Source organism: Triticum urartu, chromosome 2A, assembly GCF_056163025.1.
Source record: "Triticum urartu cultivar PI428250 chromosome 2A, HENAU_Tu73, whole genome shotgun sequence".
NCBI lineage: Eukaryota > Viridiplantae > Streptophyta > Magnoliopsida > Poales > Poaceae > Triticum > Triticum urartu.
In genome coordinates, this window is record NC_141874.1 from 211388772 (window position 1) to 211413096 (window position 24325).

The 24325-nt window shown below is 42.9% G+C and overlaps 1 protein-coding gene across 2 annotated transcripts; it reads left to right on the top strand.

Moving 5' to 3' along the window:
- Positions 1-9944: 9944 nt before the first annotated feature.
- On the top strand, positions 9945-12479 carry LOC125541417 (WAT1-related protein At5g64700). 2 transcript variants are annotated; one of them, XM_048704835.2, is made up of 7 exons: positions 9961-10323; positions 10430-10492; positions 10852-10968; positions 11208-11463; positions 11551-11706; positions 11794-11945; positions 12065-12479. In XM_048704835.2, the coding sequence occupies exons 1-7, from the start codon at positions 10142-10144 to the stop codon at positions 12231-12233; spliced, it is 1095 nt and encodes a 364-aa protein (XP_048560792.1). In that variant the 5' UTR covers positions 9961-10141; the 3' UTR covers positions 12234-12479. The 2 variants fall into 2 exon arrangements, with proteins under 2 accessions (XP_087399782.1, XP_048560792.1); XM_087543656.1 differs by having other exon boundaries at positions 9945-10323; positions 11208-11706.
- Positions 12480-24325: the final 11846 nt, after the last annotated feature.

Below are 24325 nucleotides of genomic sequence, written 5' to 3' on the forward strand. Positions count from 1 at the left end.
GATCATCATCATCAATATCAATGAAGCAGGATGTAGGCTTTTACCTCCACCGTGAGGGACCGAACCTGGGTAAAAACCTCGCGTCTCTCGTTCCACTCAACCTCTCTCAAGCTACCACATAGATGTGTTGGCCTCACGACTAAGTCCTGACACGAAGGACATCTGCCGTGACAAATCCACAACACCAGGTGAACTCGATCAGATCAATCATCCCAAGCCTAGCAAGCGTGCACGATCGGTCGAACTTTTTAGTTTCCAATCGATCTTTCGGGTTTTTCTGACTCGGACTCGTAATCATGATCAATCTTTCATTGTTGACTCAGATGGCCAATCACGATCGATCTTTCCCGTGGACCCTACACCTCCGTTCTACATCTACTACGAAAAGAAATCACTAGTTAGAGCAGGCTTCCAGCCCCTCTACGTGCATAAGTCTAAATAGACTAGCGGGGCTCTGTGTTGGACTATCAAGATGGAGGCTAGCATCATGGACCGACGCGGTCATCGCTGTCATGCCGTCTCCTATGCCTCCGCATCCATCTCGTTCGTCCTGTCAATTGCACGGCTTCATGGTACTTCAGATTGTAACCGCTACTCTCAGAGGTTGAGATTCCTAACCTTATACATATAGTATGACTTAATCATATATTCAGTTTCTAGAAACAAGGATAAATGGAGACAAGGGTTGGACGTCGACCTATTGAGTGAGGTGGGGTCTTCAACCATTCTTATTTGTACTAGGGATGCATGACATTTTTTTCTTGTGTTGTAACACATGGCCATGTTTGTTAGTCAGCCTATAAGACCTAGTAGGAATGGCATCCGTAAGATATGGGAATGGCATCCGTAGGAATGGCCATGTTTGTTAGTCAGCCTGTCCATTCTGAACTTACCTATCATCCATATTCATTCTCATCAAGGGTATAACTTTTTGACCTAGGCATTTCCGACATCAATACAGGATTTGCCTCAACGACACCTCCGATGGTGGCAAGAAGACATGTTATGGGACGGTGGAGACTCGCAGCTGGAGTTTCTCACTGAGTCCCACCTGTGAAGATGTGATAGGTTTGCAGCCCTAACAAAATTTGTATTTCACTCAATCAATGGGCTGAGAAACACACAACTAAGTTTAAACTTGGCCTTTGCGTTTTGAAGGCGATCTCGAAATATAATGATAGGTAGATCATTGATGATCACTAGTTCACTACCATGGCCGATCCAATCGTGTCGTCCTACGACTTATGTGATTTTGACGTGTCGATACGGATTATATTTTTCAGACACATCCGACGCATCACCCTCGCCTGCACGCACCAGCTAAAAGGCAAAAGGGGAAATGGAGAAAGACGGGCAACCATCGTACGCAAAGGAAAGCTTGCTAGCTACGTCCCCAAGATGGAATATTCCAGACTCTTCTTCCCTGATCCGCTCTTAAGCTCAATGCATTCAGCTTGAGTGGTACACCACTTCGACTGGTTTACGATAGTATTTGTGCATGAATTGATAACATCTTTAATTGATTACTTTGCTACGAATGGTGCAGTTAGCAAGTGCTACACATTAAGCTCTTGTCTAATATTGGTCGCTCTCGTCAACTAGAGTAAGTTTGGCAAAGGCAAAAAAAGCATTAGCACACTACTCGATCGGAATAGTTTAGTTATGCTTATTGATCGTCTATATGCCGATGTGTCCAGTGGTGCTCACCATATATCCGTCAAGTTCATTCACAAAAGTGTATGATCTTATTAGCTAGTGATATCTACTCATCTACTACTACTAATTAATCAGCATCACTGCATCAAGATGTGGCCAGTGTGCTCTCGAAGTTCTTTTTTTCTGTTAATGGAACGCCAGTGTTCGCTTTCGCAAACAGGTGTGGGTGTGGCTCTTGTCCACCGGCTGTCACCTGTTGGCGAGTTTTTTCTTTGTCTTGGCTTCGGCCTATACTTTATATGCACTTCTCTCTCTTAATTAATTAATAAAATATGATAAAGTTTGCTGTGTTTTTTTTGCGGGAGAAGTTTGCTGATGTTTCATGTAAAAAGAAACATTAAGGAGTTATCCATTTCTACTCACCCATGTTCACCTTACATGTCTAGATGAAAGAACACTTCTTCAACAACACAATGTCAAGAGCTAATTGAAACATTGAGAATGCACACGGCCAAAAAGAAAAGGAAGAAAAAAGACATCTCAATGAGTGTCTTTTTTTTTGCGGGTATCTCAACTAGTGTCATACCGAAGCAAACAATGATATACTGCAACAAGCAATGACATCTACCATTACCCGTTGGGGAGGTAAGCAAGACGAATGTGGGCTCCATCGTACGTGGTCGAGCCTCCCGTCGCCGGCACAAGGGGTGTCAGTCGTGGTCACGTGCCGCTCCTACTCCCCTTTTCCCCGGCCTAGGGCTCACTGGTCTCAGATCTGGCGATGCTTAGGCGGAACGGTTGCCGTTGGCTCAGTCGGTGGATGGGGTCGATAGATTGGGTCAAAGCTGATCCTTCGGTTGGTCGCCGTGTGGTTTGGATGCAATGCGGTGGTTGGAGGGGCAGTGTTCGTTGGTAAAATGACTAAGACGTCGTTCACATGCCATATAGAATGGGCGACTGACTTATTTGAAATTATACGTACAAATGTATGTTGTCCAGTGGTTATAGATCCGTCTGGTGGATTCCTCTACTTCATTACTTTCACTGACAAATGAAGAAGATATCGGTATATCTATTTAATGGGTCATAAGTTTAAAGAATTTCAGAATGAAGTAGAAAAATCATCATAACAGGAAAATCAAGTTTCTAAGATCGCATCACAAAGGGGAGTATTTGAGCTACGAGTTTAGCGAACATTTGAAGAATTGTGGGATTGTTTAGCTTACCCCTCCCGTAACGTCACAGAGGAATGGAGTGTCCGAGAGATGCAATAGGACCTTGTTAGACATGGTGAGATCGATGATGTCACTAACTAAACTTTCATTATCCTTTTGGGGTTATGGTGTATGTGCGACTTTTATAATGAATAGATCTCCATCTAAATCTGTTGAAACGGATCTATATGAGCTATGGCATGAGAAGAAACGAAACATGCATTTTCTTAAAACTTTGGGGATGCATTGTGTATGTAGTGTTCACAACCAAATAAGCTTGATCGGAATAAGTGATACTTTGCAAGTTATCCATATGAATGGTTGGGTATTCCTTTTAGCATCACACTTAAGGAAAAGTGGTTGTCGCAAAGAACAATGTGTTTTTAGACTAAAGAGTTCCTTGTGAAAGAGGTTTGTGGGAGGACAATGCAAGTCGACGAGAGTAGTGAATCTTTGTCATCAAGTCAGAGTGACGCGGAGCAGAAAGTGGTTTCAGAGTTTCCCACAATGACTGATACGAAAGCCCCTACATGTGTTGCAGAGGTGTCAGTCGAGCTAGCAACTGAACCATGTAGGTCACGCAGAATTTGCACAAAACCGCAATGGTATCCATACAAAGTATTGTAGTTAGGCAATGATGAGCCGGCGACATATATGGAAGCAATGATGGGCCCTGACTCTGGTACATGGCTAAACATCATATATTCGAGATAGGATCCATGTACAAGAACCAAGTTTGAAACTTGGTAGACCCTCCAGAAGGCATGACGCCTATCGAATGCAAATGGATCTATAAAAATAAAACAAACGCGGATGGGAACATATACATCTATAAATCTCTACTTGTGCCAAAGGGTTTCTGACAAGTTTAAGGAGTTGACAACAATGAGACGCTCTCACCCATAGAGATGCTTAAGTCTATTCGGATTATTCTACCCATTGCTGCATATTTCAATTACGAGATGTGACTAATGGATGTCAAAACAACTTTCTATTGGGGAATGCAGTATTTCAAAAAATTCCTACGATCACACAAGATCTATCTAGGGATGCATAGCAACGAGAGGGGAGAGTGTGTCCATGTACCCTCGTAGACTGAAAGCGGAAGCGTTAAGTAACACGGTTGATGTAGTCGAACGTCTTCACGATCCAACCGATCAAGTACCGAACGCACGGCACCTCTACGATCTGCACACGTTCAGCTCGGTGACGTCCCTCGAACTCTAGATACATCTGAGGCCGAGGGAGAGTTTCGTCAGTACGACGGCGTGTTGACGGTGATAATGAAGTTACCGGTGCAGGGCTTCGCCTAAGCACTACAACGATATGACCGAGGTGCAAATATGTGGAGGGGGCACCGCACACGGCTAAGAGATCAACTTGTGTCTCTATGGGATGCCCCCTCCCCCGTATATAAAGGAGTGGAGGAGGGGAGGGCCGGCCTCCTATGGTGCGCCCAAGGGGGGATTCCTACTCCTACTAGGAGTAGGTTTCCCCCCTTTCCTAGTCCAACTAGGAGGGGGAAGGAAGGGAGGAGGGAGAGAAGGAAAGGGGGGCGCCCCCCAAACCCTACCCCAATTCAGATTGGGCCTAGGGGGCGCCACAGTTGGACGCCTCCTCCTCTCTTCCACTATGGCCCATTAACTCCTCGAGGGGTTCCGGTACTCCGGTATATGCCCGAACTCATCCGAAACCATTTCGGTGTCCAAACATAACCTTCCAATATATCAATCTTCATGTCTCGACCATTTCGATACTCTTCGTCATGTCCGTGATCACATCCGGGACTCCGAACTACCTTCGATACATCAAAACACGTAAACTCATAACACCGATCGTCATCGAACGTTAAGCGTGCGGACCCTACGGGTTCGAGAACTATGTAGACATGACCGAGACTCATCTCCGGTCAATAACCAATGGCGGAATCTGGATGCTCATATTGGTTCCTACATATTCTACGAAGATCTTTATCAGTCAAACCGCATAACAACATACGTTGTTCCCTTTGTCATCGGTATGTTACTTGCCCGACATTCGATCGTCGGTATCATCATACCTAGTTTAATCTCGTTACCGGCAAGTCTCTTTACTCGTTCCGTAATGCAACATCCCGCAACTAACTCATTAGTCACATTGCTTGCAAGGCTTATAGTGATGTGCATTACCGAGAGGGCCCAAAGATACCTCTCCAACAATCGGAGTGACAAATCCTAATCTCGATCTATGACAACTCAACAAACACCATCGGAGACACCTGTAGAGCATCTTTATAATCACCCAGTTACGTTGTGACGTTTGATAGCAAACAAAGTGTTCCTCCGGTATTCGGGAGTTGCATAATCTCATAGTCATAGGAACATGTATAAGTTATGAAGAAAGCAATAGTAATAAACTAAATGATCATCGTGCTAAGCTAACGGATGGGTCATGTCAATCACATCATTCTCTAATGATGTGATCCCGCTCATCAAATGACAACTCATGTCTATGGTTAGAAAACTTAACCATCTTTGATTAACGAGCTAGTCAATGTAGAGGCATACTAGTGACACTCTGTTTGTCTGTATTCACACATGTACTAAGTTTCCGGTTAATACAATTCTAGCATGAATAATAAACATTTATCATGATATAAGGAAATATAAATAACAACTTTATATTGCCTCTAGGGCATATTTCCTTCACTTTAATAAATGGGAGGCTAACCGAGAACGTTTATACGATATATCCCAAGGGTTTGGTAAATTTGAAGGATGCTAGAAATATATGCAAACGTTAGAGGTTCATCTATGGACTGAAACAAGCACCACAGAGTTGGAATCTTCGCTTTGATGAAGTGGTAAAAGGGTTTAGCTTCATAAAGATTGGTGAAGACGCTTGTGTTTACAAGAAAGTATGTGGGGGCTCAAAATAATTTCTAATACTGTATGTGGATAACATATTGTTAATTGGTAATGACGTACCTTTTCTTGACATAATTCAGGCTTCGCTAAAAAATATTTTTTCAATGAAGGACTTGGGCTGGGCAACATCCATATTAAGCATTAAGATCTATGGAGATAGATCCATGCTCCTAATAGGGCTAAGCCAGAGTACACATATACACAAAGTGCTGAAGAGGTTCGGTATGGAAATGCCAAGAAGGGTTCTTGACGATGTTGCATGGGAAAATTTTGAGCAAGATTCAATGTCGTTTGACACCTGATGAGTTAGAATGCACGATTAAGATTCCGTATGCATTCACGATTGTATCAAGCATGTACGTCATGATATGTAGAAGAGCAGATGTGTCATATGCTCTAAGTGTTACGGGAAGATACTAGAGTGATCCAAGTCATGGTCGCTCGACAATAGTGAAAAATATCCTTAAGTACTTAAAAAGGAGCAAGGGCATGTTCCTTGTATATAATGGCGACGATGGAAGAGCTCATTGTAAGGGGTTACACCGATGTTAGCTTTGTTAAAGATCTGGAGATTTTCGATCTCAATCAAGCTTTGTGTATACACTAAATGGTGGCGTGGTTAGCTAGAAGAGATCCAAGCAGGACACTATGGCAGTTCATACAATGGAGGCCGAGTATATCGCTGCTTCAGAAGCGGCAATGGCGGATTTTGGATAAAGAAGTTCGTCCCCAAGCTTGTTGTGGTTCCAAGCACGTTGGAACCTATGAAACTCTATTGTGATAATAGTGAAGTGATGCCATAGCCCAGGTCAAGGAGCCAAGGTCCTGCCAGAAATCCAAACGTATACAAAGCTGATTCCACATCATCCAAAAATTAGTGGAGCGTGGAGACATAAATAAATACAAGATACATAGAGACCTGAATGTGCCACATCCGTTGATGAAGCCTCTGCCACAAGCAAAGCATGAGCAATACCCGAATGTCATAGTTGTTAGTGTTGACTAGAGTATTGACTCTAGTGTAAGTCACAGACTCTTTGAAATATGCCCTAGAGACAATAATAAAGTTGTTGTTCTATTTCCATGTTCACGATTAAGTTTATTTTCTATGCTAGAATTGTGTTGGTTCCTGAATATGAGATTCATAGGAAAACATAATTGCATGTGTGGAACAATAAACACCAAACATATCTCTAGGTAGTCCTCTAGACTAGCTCATGTATTTTTGATGGTCTTGTTTTCCTGATCATGGCATTGTTAATGTAACTAAGGTGTCTACAACAATGAGAACACATTGTTAGGGTAACAATGATATTGGATAGACCCACTTATGAAATATTACGAGATCACGTTGTCAAAATGTTGTCAGTGTTTTCTCATAATGTGTCCACGTTTACTTGTGTCCTTAGACCATGAGCTATGAGAATATCATAGACCTAGATACCGGATGGTTGATTCTAGGTCATCGAACGTTACTCCATAACCGGTTAATTATAAAGGTGACTTTCAGATAAGTTATGAAGTATGTTGTGGTGCTAGATATGTCAAGAATGGGATTTACCCTTTCGGCGATAGAGAGATACACTATGGGCCCACTCGGTTCATGATATCTAGCATTGCCTGGCCAGGTATTGTGACTATGGAGTTAATTAGGCTATACCTGTATATGAAAATGATTAAAAAAATTACAAACCAGAAACAAGGATGACCGGGTATGGCGATCAAGGAGTTGATCACATGGATAACTTCAAAGTGTCGCCTTGGGTAGTTAACGTACCGCGAGGCAAAGGGGCCCGAATGTGGTAGTGGAAGGTTCACTCGATAACTAAGGATCTTCGATAATATGTGGGAATTGTTATGGCTGTCCAGATCCCGCTAGCGATATTAATCGGAAGATGTTCCAGACATATCCACATATGCTCAAACATATAGGGTCACACACTTAACATTTCGCGACATTTAGGAATGCTATGATTTAATGGAGACTGAGATAGGAGGGTTTAGAAAGTGTTTCTAAAGATGTTGGAAGCACTCCGGAAGGTCCCGAAGAGTTTCGATGATGTCCGGAAGTGTTTCAAAAGGTATGGGAAGATTCTAGGACATGATGGAAACTCTCAAAAATGACTGAAAGGTTACGGAATGTTCCAAAACATTCCGAAAGGATCATACTGGGCCGCCCCACTTGCTTGAGGGACAAGGCAACCCGGTGGAGCCAAGTCAGCCAAACCCCTCTTGGCTTGGAGGGCAAGGCAATCTAGGTGGAGTCCTGGTAGGACCCCTCTGGCGTAGGGAGGGAGGACTCCTCCTTGTTCGGCCGACCCTCCTACCATGTTCAAAAGAATATTTATGCATGGTCGATAAGTTACAATTTTGGAATATGAATAAGTTCGTTCAAAATGAAGTTTGAGAATCTGTTGATAATAGTTAGTTTCACAGAAAAAATTCACATTTTTTTCAAGTTCATACACAATTAAACTCCAATTTATATCTTCGTAGATTTTTAAGATGCACATGATTTTTTTTTGAGCCATTCATACATATTTAGTTCATTTCGCTAATGTGTTAGAACCTTTTTAAAATATGTCAGATCTTTCTACGCGTCATCTGAAGTAATATGAAAAGTCAAAGCTCTTTAGAATTCGTGTGTTCATCAACAAACATGTTGAGTTAATTGATGTGAACCCTTTGATTTTACAAACAAGACGTTAGTTTGTTTAGGAAAGAGAAATACAGTAATGTGCATTGGTATCTCTCTTTTTTGTCGCGATCCATACATGAGGAACGATACAATCTTTTGGCAAAACAACAATAACAACCAGCAATCAAAGACTAGGATTCATAACAACTCTTACCTCTCTCTAGAGGTAAGAATGACCATGGTAAACAATAGTTCTTTTTAGTAACTAAATTAGCAATTCTGTAATTAAATTGCCTTCCTGGCTAAAAGTACTCCCTCCTATAATGTAGCGAGGATTACTTGTTGTGGAAGCCGATCTTTACAAACTTTGATCAAGTTTATTGAGAAAGATATCATATCTACAATATCAAATATATGCCATATAAAAATATATTTCATGATGAATCTAATGGTATAATTTTGTACAGTTTTGCTAAAGCACATCTAGATGTGCCATAAGTATTGCATATCTAAGTCCTATGTCATTGATCTTATATCGAGATTCGTGTGGATATTTTCTTCTTCTTTTTTTCTTTTCCTCTTTGTGCTTGATTCACTCACTTAGATGTACAATAACTAGGGCACATCTAGATGTGCCCTAGACACACCCAATTTTGTATTATATGTTGCTGATTTTCCTATAACCTTGGTTTACGTTTACAAGGTGTCTTTTTTACGAAAAGGCCAAATGCCATATATTAGATAAAACCAGCCCTATAAGAACTTCCTTAAAAAGAATAATAAATTATTAGCAAGTCCTTGAAGAAATAAACACTTCCTTTCTTCTGCATCTACCGCCGGCGCGTTGTGAGCAAAACACGTTATTGCCTCTATTGTTGGAACCCAGTATAGTTTGAAAAGGCAATGTACTGTGTCGCAGCGAGCCGTACGTGCAAAAACTGTGCATTTGTCTCAACAAGAACCTGTTATCCAGCATATGTTAGCCGCCGCGAGCCGTGCAAAAAACTTTGCATTTCAGAGGTAAAGATGGGGTTACCTAACAGGCATACACATCCAGCGTGAAGGAATTCTCATGCTCAAAACGATATCCAATTAATCAGACCTGGTGCACACTTTGAACATTCAGAAGCAGCACACCACGATGCACCTGCCTTGTGTATCTCCACATGCTTTCTACATGGCAGCTTGCTTGCCCCATCAGTCACTAATTCCCCTGTCCCCTTTCGGTCATGTGTGTATGTCTGCATAATATGCGCCCGGTTTGTTACATGCAACCTCTGCGTTTTCCACAAGAAGAGAGCCTTGTGGCTCCAAATGGTAACAGCTGAGCCACTAATCTACACAATTAAATAATTAGTTGGGATCGACTCAGATCACTGCCCTGTCATCTTTTCCATTTCCATGAGTGGATGCTCGGATCACCCCACACCAAGTGTCCTCCGCTCTGCTCTGCTCGCACGACTCATCCAGCATTTTCCATCCGCTTTCTTCTCGCCCCATTGGCGCATGCATCACTGATTAGGCGATGGTGCACTAGCTAGCTAGCTGCGTACCTGGGGTCGATTATCCGTGTCACTCCGGGGTGCACACAGACACAGGAGCAAGGGCATATGCTCTTACTAGGTTGTTGCGCTGGCGCCTTTGGCAATGTATATATAGGGCTGCACAGGTCTCTGCTGCTAATACCTTCACAGAGCTAGCTGCAGAAATATACTAGCAAAATCAGGATGGGTGGTGCCGGCGGCGCCAAGGCTTACGGCGCGGTGGTTCTCATCAGGGTCATGTACTCCGGCATGCACATCATGAGCAAGATTGCGCTGGATCAGGGCATGAACCCCTTCGTCTTCGTCTTCTACCGTCATACCACCGCCGCGCTCGTGCTCATCCCTATCGCTTTTGCTCTGGAGAGGTGAGATTCTTGTTTGACACCGCCTTGATCGATGTCAGTCTGTTGCTTGTCCGGCTCGCTGTTTTATAACTTATACTTACTGCACCATGGTTCTCTTATTGCGCAGGCAAAAGACTAAACCTGTGACGTTGAAGATTGCAGGGAAGATGTTCGTGCACGCCTTGTATGGGTATGTTAAGTTGTTCTAGCGTGAGTGGCACATAGTTCATGCACGAGTTTGTTGTTTTGTTTCAGAAAGAAAACTAATGCATGCAGGCTCTATGGCCTAGTTGCCCAATAGTCTCCTGTGTGGAGAATAATAATCAAGCTTTGTGTACCTTTCAATATAAATATGGGCACACACTTCACAATCAAGTGTCCGATCGTGTGCTTTGAGATCTTCCAGCGTGCATGTATTGCACTGGATATCCAGAATTTGTGCATCTTGCTTATGCTCTCCCTGAAGCCGCTTAAAAACTTGCAACTTTCGGATTATAAATGACTTACTTATCTTACCTGGTCTAATTCCTGACCTTTTCTTGTTCCCAGGGTAACCGCATGTGGCGTCTTATTTAACCTTGGTCTCAACTATGCGTCCGCGACATCATCGTCGGCGTTGTACAATGTTCAACCGGTGGTTACCTTCATCTTAGCGGTCATAATTGGGTAATTCAAGTGTTATTTCTATTCTGACCTCTGCTCGATACTTGTCCTGTAAGAAGCATTCGTGTTTTTTTGCCATCAAAATCAACCAGTACATGCATTCTCTGTTGGCTTACCAAATCAAAAACCGAACGATCTACACGTAACAGAGTTCAGAACATGCACTTAATAAGTGTGGGCGGAAAAGCTGCAATGTCGGTTACTTTCCTTTCCCTAAGAACAAATTCCCTGTGATGTGACAGGATGGAGTCTATGAAGCTGAAGAAGCTCCATGGCAACCTAAAAGTGGCAGGCATTCTCTGCTGCGTCGCCGGCGTCACGGTGCTGGCCTTCTACGAGGGGCCAATGTTCAGATCTTTCAACCATCACCGGCTCTTCCAGCACGGCAGCAGCAACAGCTCCTCCGGATCAGGAACCTACTCCAAGAACCAGTGGGTATTTGGGATTTTCCTCATGACACTCTCCAATATTTTAGCAGGCTTGTGGACTGTGCTTCAGGTGAATATGCATACACTCAAAATTCAGGTTCATTTTCCAGAGCTTCAGACCCTGACGTGCTGCAACTTGTTGATGGTTTTTGTGCAGGGGCCACTGATAGAGGACACTTCCAAGCTTATGAATACCACACTGCAGATCTCATGCGCGTCGGTCCAGGCCTTCGTGGTGGCTGTCGCAGCCGAGAGGGATTTCTCCAAGTGGAAGATCGGCTGGAATATTAGCCTCGCCGCTATCATCTACAGCGTACGTAACCGAGCCTCAAAAACAATGTTCATTTGCATATTAGTTACTGGAAGTTGATTTGCTTCTCCATGGGATAAAAACATGCAGGGCGTGATCGTGACTGCGCTTTCGTACTACATGCAAATGTGGACGATCGCCAAGAGGGGGCCGGTGTTCCTCGCCATGTCCATGCCGCTCACTCTGATCTTCACAATCATCATATCTTCGTTCGTTTTAGGAGAGGCAGTTAGCCTAGGAAGGTACGTGCGTGCGCCCAGAATTACTCATGAGACTTCATAAATGTGCAACTAAACTCTACTCTACGTCTCTACTATTATATGTAAGCTGAATCTTTGTACCATTATTTTTTCCCGAGCAGTATAATTGCTGGGATACTACTGATTGGAGGCCTGTACAACGTACTGTGGGGGAAAAACATGGAGAGAAAAGACGACGACACGAACAAGATGGGTGGCGGTAAACCTGCCCAGGAGCTGCAAGACAAGGAGCAGGCCCGAGTGCCGGATGATGCGGCGGCAAAGGTCTGAGCCAAGCAAGCAGTGATCGGCGATGGGACAGAAAAGATTGTGTCAGGACATACTACTGGTTCCGGACTGTGTTGGAATGCAACGCATGCACCGTGAACTGGCGGCAGGCCAGGACGATAAGATGGGCAGTGCGCCATTGCTGTACCCACTTTCTGCCTGATGGTTTCCTTTCAAGTAGCTAGTACCAGACGTCTCCCGTTGATGTTGTATGTACCGAATTAATAAAACAAGTTTCAGATGCTTTTAGTGAGCTCCTATGTGGGTGGCTTCAGCACGCACTATTTTACGGGCATCAGATCAGGTGCCGTTGCTTTTTGGGTCACTGCCGTGTGTTTGCCACCATGTCCATGATGGCCAAAGTCCTGACGGCGAAATATGTTACGTACTACAGTGGCTACTGATGACTGGTTAGGATTGACAATATCTTGCGTAAACAAACAAGCAGCAAGTCAGCTCCAGATCAGTGCAAGTAAGTGGAGCACATAGGAGGAGTAATATATATATTTGCAGAAGGAAAGAATTAAGAAGCTCTCACATGCCAGTACGGATGTACGGCGACCACATTGTCGTGGTTTCACGAATCACGATGAGCCCTGCCGTGGAACAAGTCGCCCACTGTTGATTGATTGATTAATCGGATCCTGAGTTGGAATTAGGAACTGCATCTCATCTCAGTGGAACGTTTCCCATGTCGTGTAGAAACGGGACTCGTGCATGTCATGTCAGTCGGTTACACGTCGGATCAAAAGGGCCAAGGGCGATCCAGAAGGTCGGCAGCGTTGCGTGAGCCGGCTGGGCGATGCAGTCGCGCGAGCCACGCGAAGCTGCCGCTCAAGATCGCGGGCGCGTCGGCGTGTGGCTTGCACTGTTGCACGGTCGGCCAACGCCGATCGAATGCAACTGTCTGTCTGCCAGCAGCTACCCCGTGTGCGGGTGGCGTGCCCGCGACCGCGCGCGCATGTCCATGCCTGTTTCCTTGTCTAGGCCGTGTCCTCCGCCTGTCTTTCCCTAGCCCCACCATCTCCATGCCACTCTTTTCTCTCCCAAAATCGTCGCGCTCCCACCTCCGCCGTCATGGCCGACGCACCTGTCCTGGCTGAAGCCGCACCCGTCTTCATCTGGATCATCATCTTCGTCATCTCCATTCTGTTTTAATACCAGCCTCCAGCAGATCGCTACGTATACTAGTAGAATACTCGTGCATTGTCACAAGATCTTAAAATAGGTTGCAAGAGTTACATGTTAAATTCCACATGTACAAACAATATAATACAGACCAGTTATTTAATAATTGAAGTCCATTTTTGCAATGCAAATTGATATCATAAAGAAAAATTAACGACATGTCCATGTAACAAACTGAGCGATGTTCCAACTAAACATCTATTACAAAACTATTAATATCTAGATGATGTGCTTAAGAAATTCTTTCACAATATCAGGAAAGTTTTATTTAGCTTCATTCCCAGAATGTTTTAACAAGTATAATAAAAATTGTTTCCTCAACTCATACATATCCTGCACAAACATGTAGTTAGTATGAAAATTTCACGCCGAAAGTCTTAAAACATATAACGGACAATACTCACCGCGCAAACCGGCTTGACCAATTCTTTACTGTTCCACCAGAGCATAAAATGAAAAACAAAATAGCTAGACACATTCCTGCAAAACTTTAAATTAATAATATAAAGAATATAGTGATAAAAAAATAAATGTTTTTGTTGTGAATTCATTACCCCTCTATACTCGCTGGAATACCGAACGGAAATAAACGTTGTCATTTAGATATATTGAAATTTCAACCAGGCAGCTTTATTTCGAGTACTTCTTTGAAATCCCTTGCAAAACTTTTTAATTTCAGTGCATGCCTCAATTTTTTATCCTTTGACGATTGTGATGTTTAAATAAGATCCATAATATATAGACGACGTGCCTCTTTGTCGATGACGTACAAGATGAATCGGCCGATAGATGCATAGGGAAGATAAATCTACAAGTGGAGCTATTAGAAACAACAATAAACCATGGTAACAATGGACATAATACTTTACTTACCATGTTACATGATGAGATGTCGTTGTCCATCCCAAACCAGCTATCAAATAATGTTGCCAACGTCTAGATAGTTTCCTTCTCGCAAAACTTCTGACCTCGTGTTGACTCTAGCATCATGGACTAAGTAAAAAAAATACTGTTTCAACATGTTGATACTAGTGACACATAGAATGAAGAGTTACAATAACTTACACAAAATTTTAGATCCATGTAGTGTATAGGAGAGTCTGTGAACAATACTCCCTCGTCACATGCCAATATACGCATGGCGGTGTTGAAGCAATCATTGTCCATAGGCTGCTCCATGTTAAGTATGCACTGGAGTTTCTTAAGACTTAAGCCCATTGGATCGGGTTTCGAGCTCCGGACCCATACCTTCCTAAAAAATGGATGGTAAGAAGAATAATAATGTACATCCGCTTAAATATTGATACATGATACTTACTCCAAACACCCGGCATCATCGATCGACATGATGTAGTTGTAGAGGCCGGCAAGTAATTCACGTTGGTCCGTGGGTATGATAGTGATTGGGGCAGGACGTTTGTCTTTGACTATGTCAGGTGGATTCTCTTGAGATCAGAATTAGCTAAAGTTTCTTCATCGCCAGGTTGATGGTATATGGGACCTCCTTTTAGCTTATTCAGCTTTGAATCGAGCAAAACTACAGCTAATTTTTGTTGAAAATATTTCATATCCTCCTACAAAATATATATAAAAAATTGATATAATATTTTGAGATAAAACAACGAGATAATGTATAAAAATGAAATACATGGGTGAACTGGTCTGACAGTGCATCTGATGTCCAATATTCCATATAATTTAGCATAAACAGTCCAGATGATACGCTATAATATTATAAAATAATGCTTTAGAATATCACATAGATGAATCAAATAAACAAACCATTATAACAAGTGCTCACCCATCGGTTTGTATTGCCTCATGAAACTGCTCTACAACCGTCTATTTTGTAACATTGAGATCGGGCCACTTATGACCTCTGATAAACTCCGGACTATGCTCTACAAGTTTGAGACGCTTCTCGAGTCCTAGTAATTATTTTATATATGAGAAATGTTAGGGATCAAGGCAAACAAAACATGTGTTAAGATAAGCAAAAAAATAGATAGTTACCGTAGTAGCAAGGTCATTGCGTTTGACCCGAGAACCAAGTGAGTCCAATACTTGAATCTCACGTTTTTGGCATTGGCGTCAGCTAGATACCAATGGTAGCCCGGCATGTTAATCGGAATGAATAACTGGTGTAAATATCATACAAGTCACAGTCACAATTAGATATAAATATTAATAAATCATTATACATATGAATTAAATAAAAACAATCCATAGTTATATGCATGGATAACGAGACAAGACTAACCATATCTTGTTATAGATAAGTATTAACATGATGCACAATGTGACGATATTTTAATGGGTCTATGTCTTTTTCCCCGTCTTCTTTACAAATGTGCTAATAATGTGTACCTTTTCACCCGCCATGTCTTGTAGATGGTCGTGAGCAAGCATGCAATATATGTAAGCATTTATCACCTGTAATCAACATTTAGATTATATTTATATTTTGTGATATTATATATTATTGATATTATTAATTACAAAGTTTGTGCAATTGGTCTTACACCGTCATGTAAGAACATATCATCTTTCATAAGGCATTCCAAATTGTCGGTTGATAACAAGGCATCTCCAATGTCCACGAACTTGGTATTCTTGGGGGCAGACTTGATTGATTCGATGACTGTAATATCTTTAGAGGTACAAACATAGTTTGTCGACATCATAAAAAAATGAGCCAACTTAGTAAACAAAATGAGCCAAATTAGTTGAATACAAAAGACAATATCACAAAGATAAGATTAATAATAATATTGGAAAATACCTTGTGCAATAACATTAAAATTGGCATCTTTTTTGGTTTGTTATGAGATATCACCGCTTCCATATCATTATGTTGTAAAAAAATCGGTGAATTTCCGTCCCCTTTCAGCGACGTCGCCTCAGAACCCTCGATGGATTCTTTTTGTGTATCTCCAAAGTCCATATCCATGTCTCGTATATTCTGAAAAAATAATAAAAAATAAAAATACACCTTTTGTATTATCATGTATAATATACATACAAATAAAGGTTAGCTATATGCACCTCTTCTCGTGGTCTTTCAGTGCGGTCTGTCATCGTTACATCAGTGCGTATGTCAGAACCCATCACTTTATATTTATGATGAAATATAAATGATATTTTCTACTTCATCATATAATCATAGATAATATATAATAAAAATAAAAATGAAACTAACACAACTTTTTTCTTTGTAAGAAAGAAAAACCTTTTTGATATTATTAGAAAATTATGTTGCTTAAATCATTTTACTAACACAACAATTCGGGGAAAACAACTAACTATAATGTTCATATATAAATAAGTATGCATCTGAAATTTCTCAACTCATTTTAAATTATTTATATAGGCTATGAAAAATTGTCTAACAAAAGATAAAAACAAGCAAGCAAACCAACATAAACCAAGTATATTCGTTTTCTTCTCTCAATTTTTTTGTGATACCCTCAATATATGTAATAAGTACAAAAACATTTATTTTTATGAACCATGTTTAATATATATACACTTCTATTGTTTTAGTGAGGTATATATATACTTTAAATATCTATATGAATTAACTATCCACCACGGCCCAACCAGCACCCAAGCTTACCCCCACCTAAAAAAACTAATTATCAAAAAAAATTACCTTATCCCCAGCACTCTCTCCTCTCCTCTCCACTCATTCACCACCTCTCGCCCTCCCCCTCCCCACGCCGCATCGCCCGCTGACCACCGCATCAGTCTCATGAGTCGGTGTTGCTTGGGGCTCTAACGATTTGTGTGCGGCGTCACCGACGGGGATGGACGCAGCAAGCTTCGTGACCCGAGCGCGGGTGCATGATCCGGTCCCGTTCCGGTCGGATCCGCGGTGGTGCTCGTCTCCGGCGAGGTGGCAGGTGGATCCGAAGCGGGGCGGCTCGATCTGCAACGCCAGCAGCTCCAGTACGCCGCTCCCCACTACAAAAAATACACTTCCGTGATGATGCGTGTTTGTCACAGTAGGTCACGTTTTCTGTCATGCATGTACATCCATGACGATTTTATGACAGAATCAAGATAGTCATACCTGTGCTGTCGTAGAAGTGTTCCATGACATTACCAAATTATCATCACAAAAGTGTCCACTTCCATGACGATAATTCGCGCTTCATGGAAGTGTTTTCGTCAAGGGTAATCGACACGTGGCATCCACCATAACAGGTCGTCGTTAAGCTATCGGGTCCGGTTTTGGATTCGATAACCCGTTAACAGCCCGGACCATTGGGGATTTTCCACGTGTAAAATTCTCATTGGCCAGAGGAAACACATGTTGGCTCACCGTTGGGATAGATGTTATCCACTCATTGGACAGGACTGACACGTGGCACGGACCAACAGAGGCCCATTCCGGTGAAAAGGCCGGCCAGTTTGACTTGGTCAAAAGGTAACGGGCTGGCCCACAGAAAGCTTAATGGCCTGTTTGTATATAGCCCATTTACGACCCGCTAACTCCCGGCCCGTTATGGCCTATCGGAATTGAGCCTAGTAGCTTCATCTTGGCTGTCCAATATGATTCCAGCCCATTGTAACTTCCAGCCCATGTATGGCCCATGATGTCTTTCGACCCATATGAGGCCCTTGGTAACTCTGGGCCCATTAAAGGCCCAAGATGAAACTGCCCATACTGAACAGTGTATCGCTTTATACCCATTAACGGCCCATTATCCCGTTGGCCGTTTTCAGCCCGTGTTAACTTTCAGCCTTCTAAGGGCCAATTTTTTTTTGGGCTCATTTCTAGAATGCGGTAAGTTACGGTCTGTTACAGGCCTGTTCCATTTGTGGGCCAAATTCAGCCTGTGGTTACATTCGGCCCGTTTGTGGCCCGTTAACCCATTGGGCTGTTTTCATAGCATTATGAAGCACGGTCTATTAACGGCCCGTTATGGTCCATGAATAGTACAACCCATATTTGGTGAAATGATTATACGCCCCGTAGAAGGCCCATGGATCATACGGCCCGTAGAAAGTCCATGGATCCTATGGCCCGTAGAAGGCACATGGATCCTACGACTTGCAGGAGGCCCATGGTTACAACAATCCATGTGTTGCCATGATTATTGTGGCCTAGTTACCAAAAATAGGTTATTGTGGCCACTAGAAAAACGTGGAAAAAGAACTGCAGTGACTACAGGCAAACAACTAAATAAGACAATAAGGAAATAAATAAGCAAGCAACTAACGCTAGCCTATTACAACTATTACACATATTACATCCACTGGGCATCAAAGTTCGCCACCAGTGCAAATATAGGGAACAAAGCAGCATATTACATACACTGGCCGTCAAAATTAGCCACCAGTGCAAATAAACGTGGCATCAAAATAAGTCCATAACTGAAACAACTTCAGAAGAGCCCAAGAGACGTTATCCTGGGTATCCACCATGCCGGCAATAAGCTTAGCAAGGTTATTAGCTTTGTCTTGTTTGGCGCTAAAATCCTCCAACGCTTACTGTTGCACCAGAAAATATGCATGTGAATGCTCCAGGGACTTCCGCAGTCCTTCCGCTTCTTCTCGCAGCACAGCTGATCGATGTCTTTCAGCTTGTAGTTGAGACTCGAGAAACCAAACTGATTCAGACAGTGAGTTTGAATATCTTGTGCAAGCGGTAGTGGCCAGTAACTCGAATAGTAAACGTAGAAAGGACTTTGGAGTTGTCTCACTGTCTTCAATATAGTTTTTCTTAGCTGTTTTATCAGCTTTGTTGGAGACCAACAAGGATGTCTCACTATCTTGAACCTTATCTTCCTTACCTCCTTTACCATTGCTTAATAAGGCACTCTTCCCCAATATTCTGTCAGCATTCTAAAAGAAGAAACAACCAGACACATAACAGGTTTAGCATGTACTAGTATATGAAACTCATTTCGGTGAACTAGTTCATTAGTAAGGTGGACAAGATTAAACTACCAAGTCTTCTATTGCCAAGTAGTACATTATAAAAGCATCAAACAAACATATATCTATTTCCTATGGTCACTGCATTGTCTTGCCAAATCAAAATAGAGACACGGTTCAAATCATATCAGTTCAAGAGAAAGCAGCACTGAAAGAATACAAAGTGTGGGAAACTACATGGCACAACAAGATTTCATATGGGTACCACAAGTGTACATGTACAATAACACTATTGGCTCTATTGTGATGCTAGTAATGTGCATGACATGAGAAGTCAACTGTATACACAATTGAAATTGAAATCAATAGAGCTATTTATAAGAGCAAACCTGTTAAAGAAACATGCGTAAACATACATGTTGTGCCATTGGAGTTTCCATTGGATCGTTCAATTTAAAAATAAGTTTGTATGAGCAAATAAAGTGATACAAGAGCAAAGCAGTATGCACGATAGCAATGGAATCTTAAATGAGAACAATTGTTCTTCAGGTTTAAGCACTTGTTCTACATGAACAGAGTACAGTAAGACACAAGCATATAGTACCTAAAATAAAATGAGCTCATACACCTTACCACATTCTTGGTTCCGGACCAGTACAGAACAAGGCATTCCCAGTCATGTCCAATAAATGTGTCTCAGGAGAATGTAAGGGAATTTGATGAGTTTCTTTGCTAGTGAAGTACGTTTTCTTCAGGTAATTCCGATATTGCCACCAAGCATTCTTGAAGATAGCAGAGGTATTAGCACAGGTTACCTCATCCTGAGTTTCCAAATCGATCCTTCTCTATAGAGAAAAATGGGAAAATTTGTTGTATTATAACCATCATGGAGGTAGAATGTATGGGACAAAGCAAAGTAATTGCAATGAATAACATTACTTACACATAACTCCTGGACAAACATCTGCAACTGGCATTTTCCTTCATCTTCAGTATAATATTTCCATGGTGGGAAGATACACACATAGGATTTAACAACATCAAATGCGATAGATGCTAAACTATGAACGACTCGTTGTGCTTCCTCCACAGGAATAGGTGTACTAACTGGTGGAGTTGGGGTTCGCCGTGGTAGTACTGGTGCTTTGGGTACTGGAGCTGCCTTACTAATTGCTCTTGTTTGGGAGCTCTGTGGTGGAGATGGTGCTGTGTCAATAGGAACTGGGTTACTGTCTGCTTGGGTTGGGGTTAGATTGGATGAAGCTAGTTCTCTGTCCATCACAGTAGGAGTAAAATCTATGAGAGTCTGGGTTATGTGTGGTAGGGCTGGTTCTCGTGCATGTACAACCGGGGTGCTATCTCCACCAAAAGGTAGCACTGTTTATATTTGAAGACCGTGTTTTTACTGTGCTAGATACGACCATCACCCGCTCCAATTCAAATGGCTGATAAACAGGAAACATAGTTGAATGTACAGACATTGTATGAGAGACATATGCAATAGATAATGTGGGAAAAAGAGGACATGAAATAGTTGACATGTATATTGTTTAACTAAAACGGATAGCATGACATGATTTCACATATATGATGTCTATCTAAACTGGATAGCATAGCACAACATAATTCAAAGATATGATGACTAACTAAATAGGATCGCATGACATAATTCACATACATGTTAATCAGGATCGCATGATTTAATTCACATATGTGATTTATATGCTATGTAGAGGGCATTCGCATATATGATGTCTGAACTAAGAACATGGTGTTGAATATTGTGTATATGATATCTAAACTATGCATTGCAAGATACCATATGCATGATATGAGTAGTATAACCGTGCCAAGTTAGAGCATACACCTCAGTGGGGGAATAGGACTGGTCATCTGTCTCTGAATCCATCTCTGAGGAGCTATCGGGGCCCATCAAGAGATCTGCTTCGATAGCTAGCACTGTCTGCTCCGAAGGCCTTGTTTTCACTCCAGATTTTTCCATCACCCACTCAAATGGCTGATTCACAAGAAGAGTAGTTTAATGTACAAACATTGTCGACAAATGGAAATGTAATGAAGAAAAGGATGGGCAAGATATCATTCAAATATATGATGCCTGGTTAAACAGGATGGCATTGCACATTTCACATATATTATGGCTGGCTAAAAGACATGAGACTGCATAATTGCCATATATGATATTGAAACTAAACAAGTGGCATTACAGGACATGTCTAAACTAAGCAGATGACATATATGATGTCAAAAGTAGGCACTGCAAGGCATGCATGATATGACTAACATAATCATGCCAAGTTAGAGAAAACACCTTGGGAGGGGGGGGGTAAATAGGAGTGGTCAACTGCGTCTGAATCTGCCTCAGAACAGATATCTTCCTCCAGATTACAATCTGGAGAGGGGGGAGGGGGAGGGTTTGCCATTTAACCCACCATGGAGCGATGTCTGCATGACATTGTATTGCCTCGCAAAACTCTTCTCTTTTTCTCTACATGTCCAGCATCACTGTGTACAAGATCTGACATGCATACAAAAAATATAGTGAGATTATGTAAGGATCAGAGAGCATGCAGAAATCTAGAGTAATGGTAACAACCAGTGGACGGATCCAAAAATAATGATAGCAGGCTGATGATTGCTTTAATTTAATAAAAAAACAGATGATGATTGCTTTACTATTTGTTTCCCACCCAAGATGAATAACATAGGCATACCCTAGGTGAACCAGATATTAGACAGAGATACTATTCATTGCTGCCTCAATATGTGCCCCACAACTAATTTAGAACTCAAGTTTGAACATCAATTTGGACCTGACTTGGAGTCTAAGAGGTGAATAGGACGATAAAGTAGCAGGTAATATTAAGCAATGCATAACATAAGCAGAAACAAAAGAGTGCGACCTCTCTTGTGGACCCATGTACTCCTCAGGTTCATCTGCTAAGTCGATGATGGTGATGCCGTTGCGGTGGGTGCCGGCGGCAGGGAAGGAGATATGAGGCAGCAAAAGACGGTCAGTAGTCGTGATGTCTAGTTTGCTGGATGCTTCTGTCGATGCAGCAGCTCAGGTGAGGTGGACGACATCGCGACAGGAGCAGGACAAACCACATAAATTTTTCTTCGACACCTACCTATAACTGAAGTAATTCTATAAGGGCTCATTTGGCTTGCATGATTCTAAAAACGCAGGGATAGGAAAAACACCGGAATAGGATATGAATGCACATGGGAAACAAAGCATTTGTGAACACAATATTTTTTTCAACTTGGGTGTTTGGTTCACAGGAATTGGAAGAGCAGAGGAATACAAAGAAACATGGACAAAATAAAGTGAAACCATATGAAAGCGTGTACAATTAGAATGTTATTCTGCCACTAATGCACTTGATCTTGTTTTCATGCATAGGATTTTGAAAAGTAGGTCCAAGTGGATGTTTTGCTCCATTCCTTTCAACAAAATGCATGAATAATTGAATAGTAGAGTGCCATAGGAAAATTTCCTATTGCTATGTTTTCCCGTTGAACCAAAATAGCCCTAATGGATCGACATCAATGTAGAGTAATAAGTGATGCGACAAGTGTACAACCTCTTTGCCGTAGCCGTGTCGACCTCAGCATCATCGGGTTGGTCACTGAAGAAGTTGAGGCAGAGGTGGCTGCCGGAGGTGTGGAGGAAGATCTGAGGAATCTATAGACGGGGTCCAGGCACTGCTTTGTTGTGATGGATAGTTTCGTCGTTGGAGCAGCTCCGGCGAGCCGTAAGACGTCGAGGCTGAAGCACCACAAGACAGACATCGTTAATCTCAAGTGAGATTCTAATAGCATCTCCAATAGATGATGTAAAATACATTACCAAAAATTGATAGATGTAAAATTTACATCACTAAAAACCACCGGACTACAACAAATGAGGTAAAAACTGTTGACTCTGAACTTAATTATCGAAAGTGAAATTTACTGTCGAATATGAATGTTACTGTCGAAACTGAACGCAATGGTAGCAGAGAGGCACTTCACATGTAGTTTAGGGAGGGCCTGTGGTTCATCTTCAACCTACACCCCCGAGCCGCCAGCCACCACCGGCCAAACCGCCGGCCCCCACCGACCGCGGCCGCCGGCGCTCCCGCACCACCTCGCCACCCCAAAACCACACCCCACCGCTGGTGCGCCGCCGCCCCGGCCAGCCCTCTAGCCGCCTCCCCCCGCCGAGCTTTTTATCCAGTGATTCCCACGCCACCGCCCCACCACCGCGCCCCCACCGCCGGCGACCACCGCCCCACCCGAACCATAAGATAGATAGTGGGGTACCTCTCCGACGAGCCCCCCTCCCCGCCGCGGGTGGTTCTTCCTTAACTCCGGTGAGCCCCCTTCCCCGCTGCGGGTGGTTCTTCCTTAACTCCGGCAAGCCCCCCTCCCAATTGTGGGTGGTTCTTCCTTAACTCCGATGAGTCCCCCCACCCCCTGAAAATCGACTGACCCAAAAGTCGATTCAGTCGACTGAAGTGTAGCTAAATCGGAGCAGAGCAGCAGCACGAGCGAGGGGGAGAGCAACAGCAGTGCGAGCGAGAGCCGGAGCAGCAGCAGTAGCGCGAGCGAGTGAGAGCCGGAGTAGCAGCAGCAGATCCGGCTAGTATGGCCGCCATCGCCGAAGGGGCCTCGCACTTGGGGAGAGTCACCGTGGAGATGTCGCCCGTGGCGCCGGCTTCAAGGTAGCCGTGCCATGGGGGTGCAAGATGGAGCATCGTCCGTGCTGGGAGGTCGAGTTAAGGAGAAGGTGCGATGCGATGAGTGTACAACCTCTTTGGTGGCGCCGAGTAGGCCTCGGCTTCGTGCGAGGAGTCGGTGAGGATGTTGCGGTTTTGGTGGAGTAGGTTAAGGCGGCGCTGTGGGATGGAGCGGCCACGATAGACGAGGTGATCGTCCGAGCAGCTCCTTGGAGGTGGAGGACGGGGCGGCTGAACCGGCGGGACGACGAGATGGACGACGGATCCTCATCCAGGGAGGTG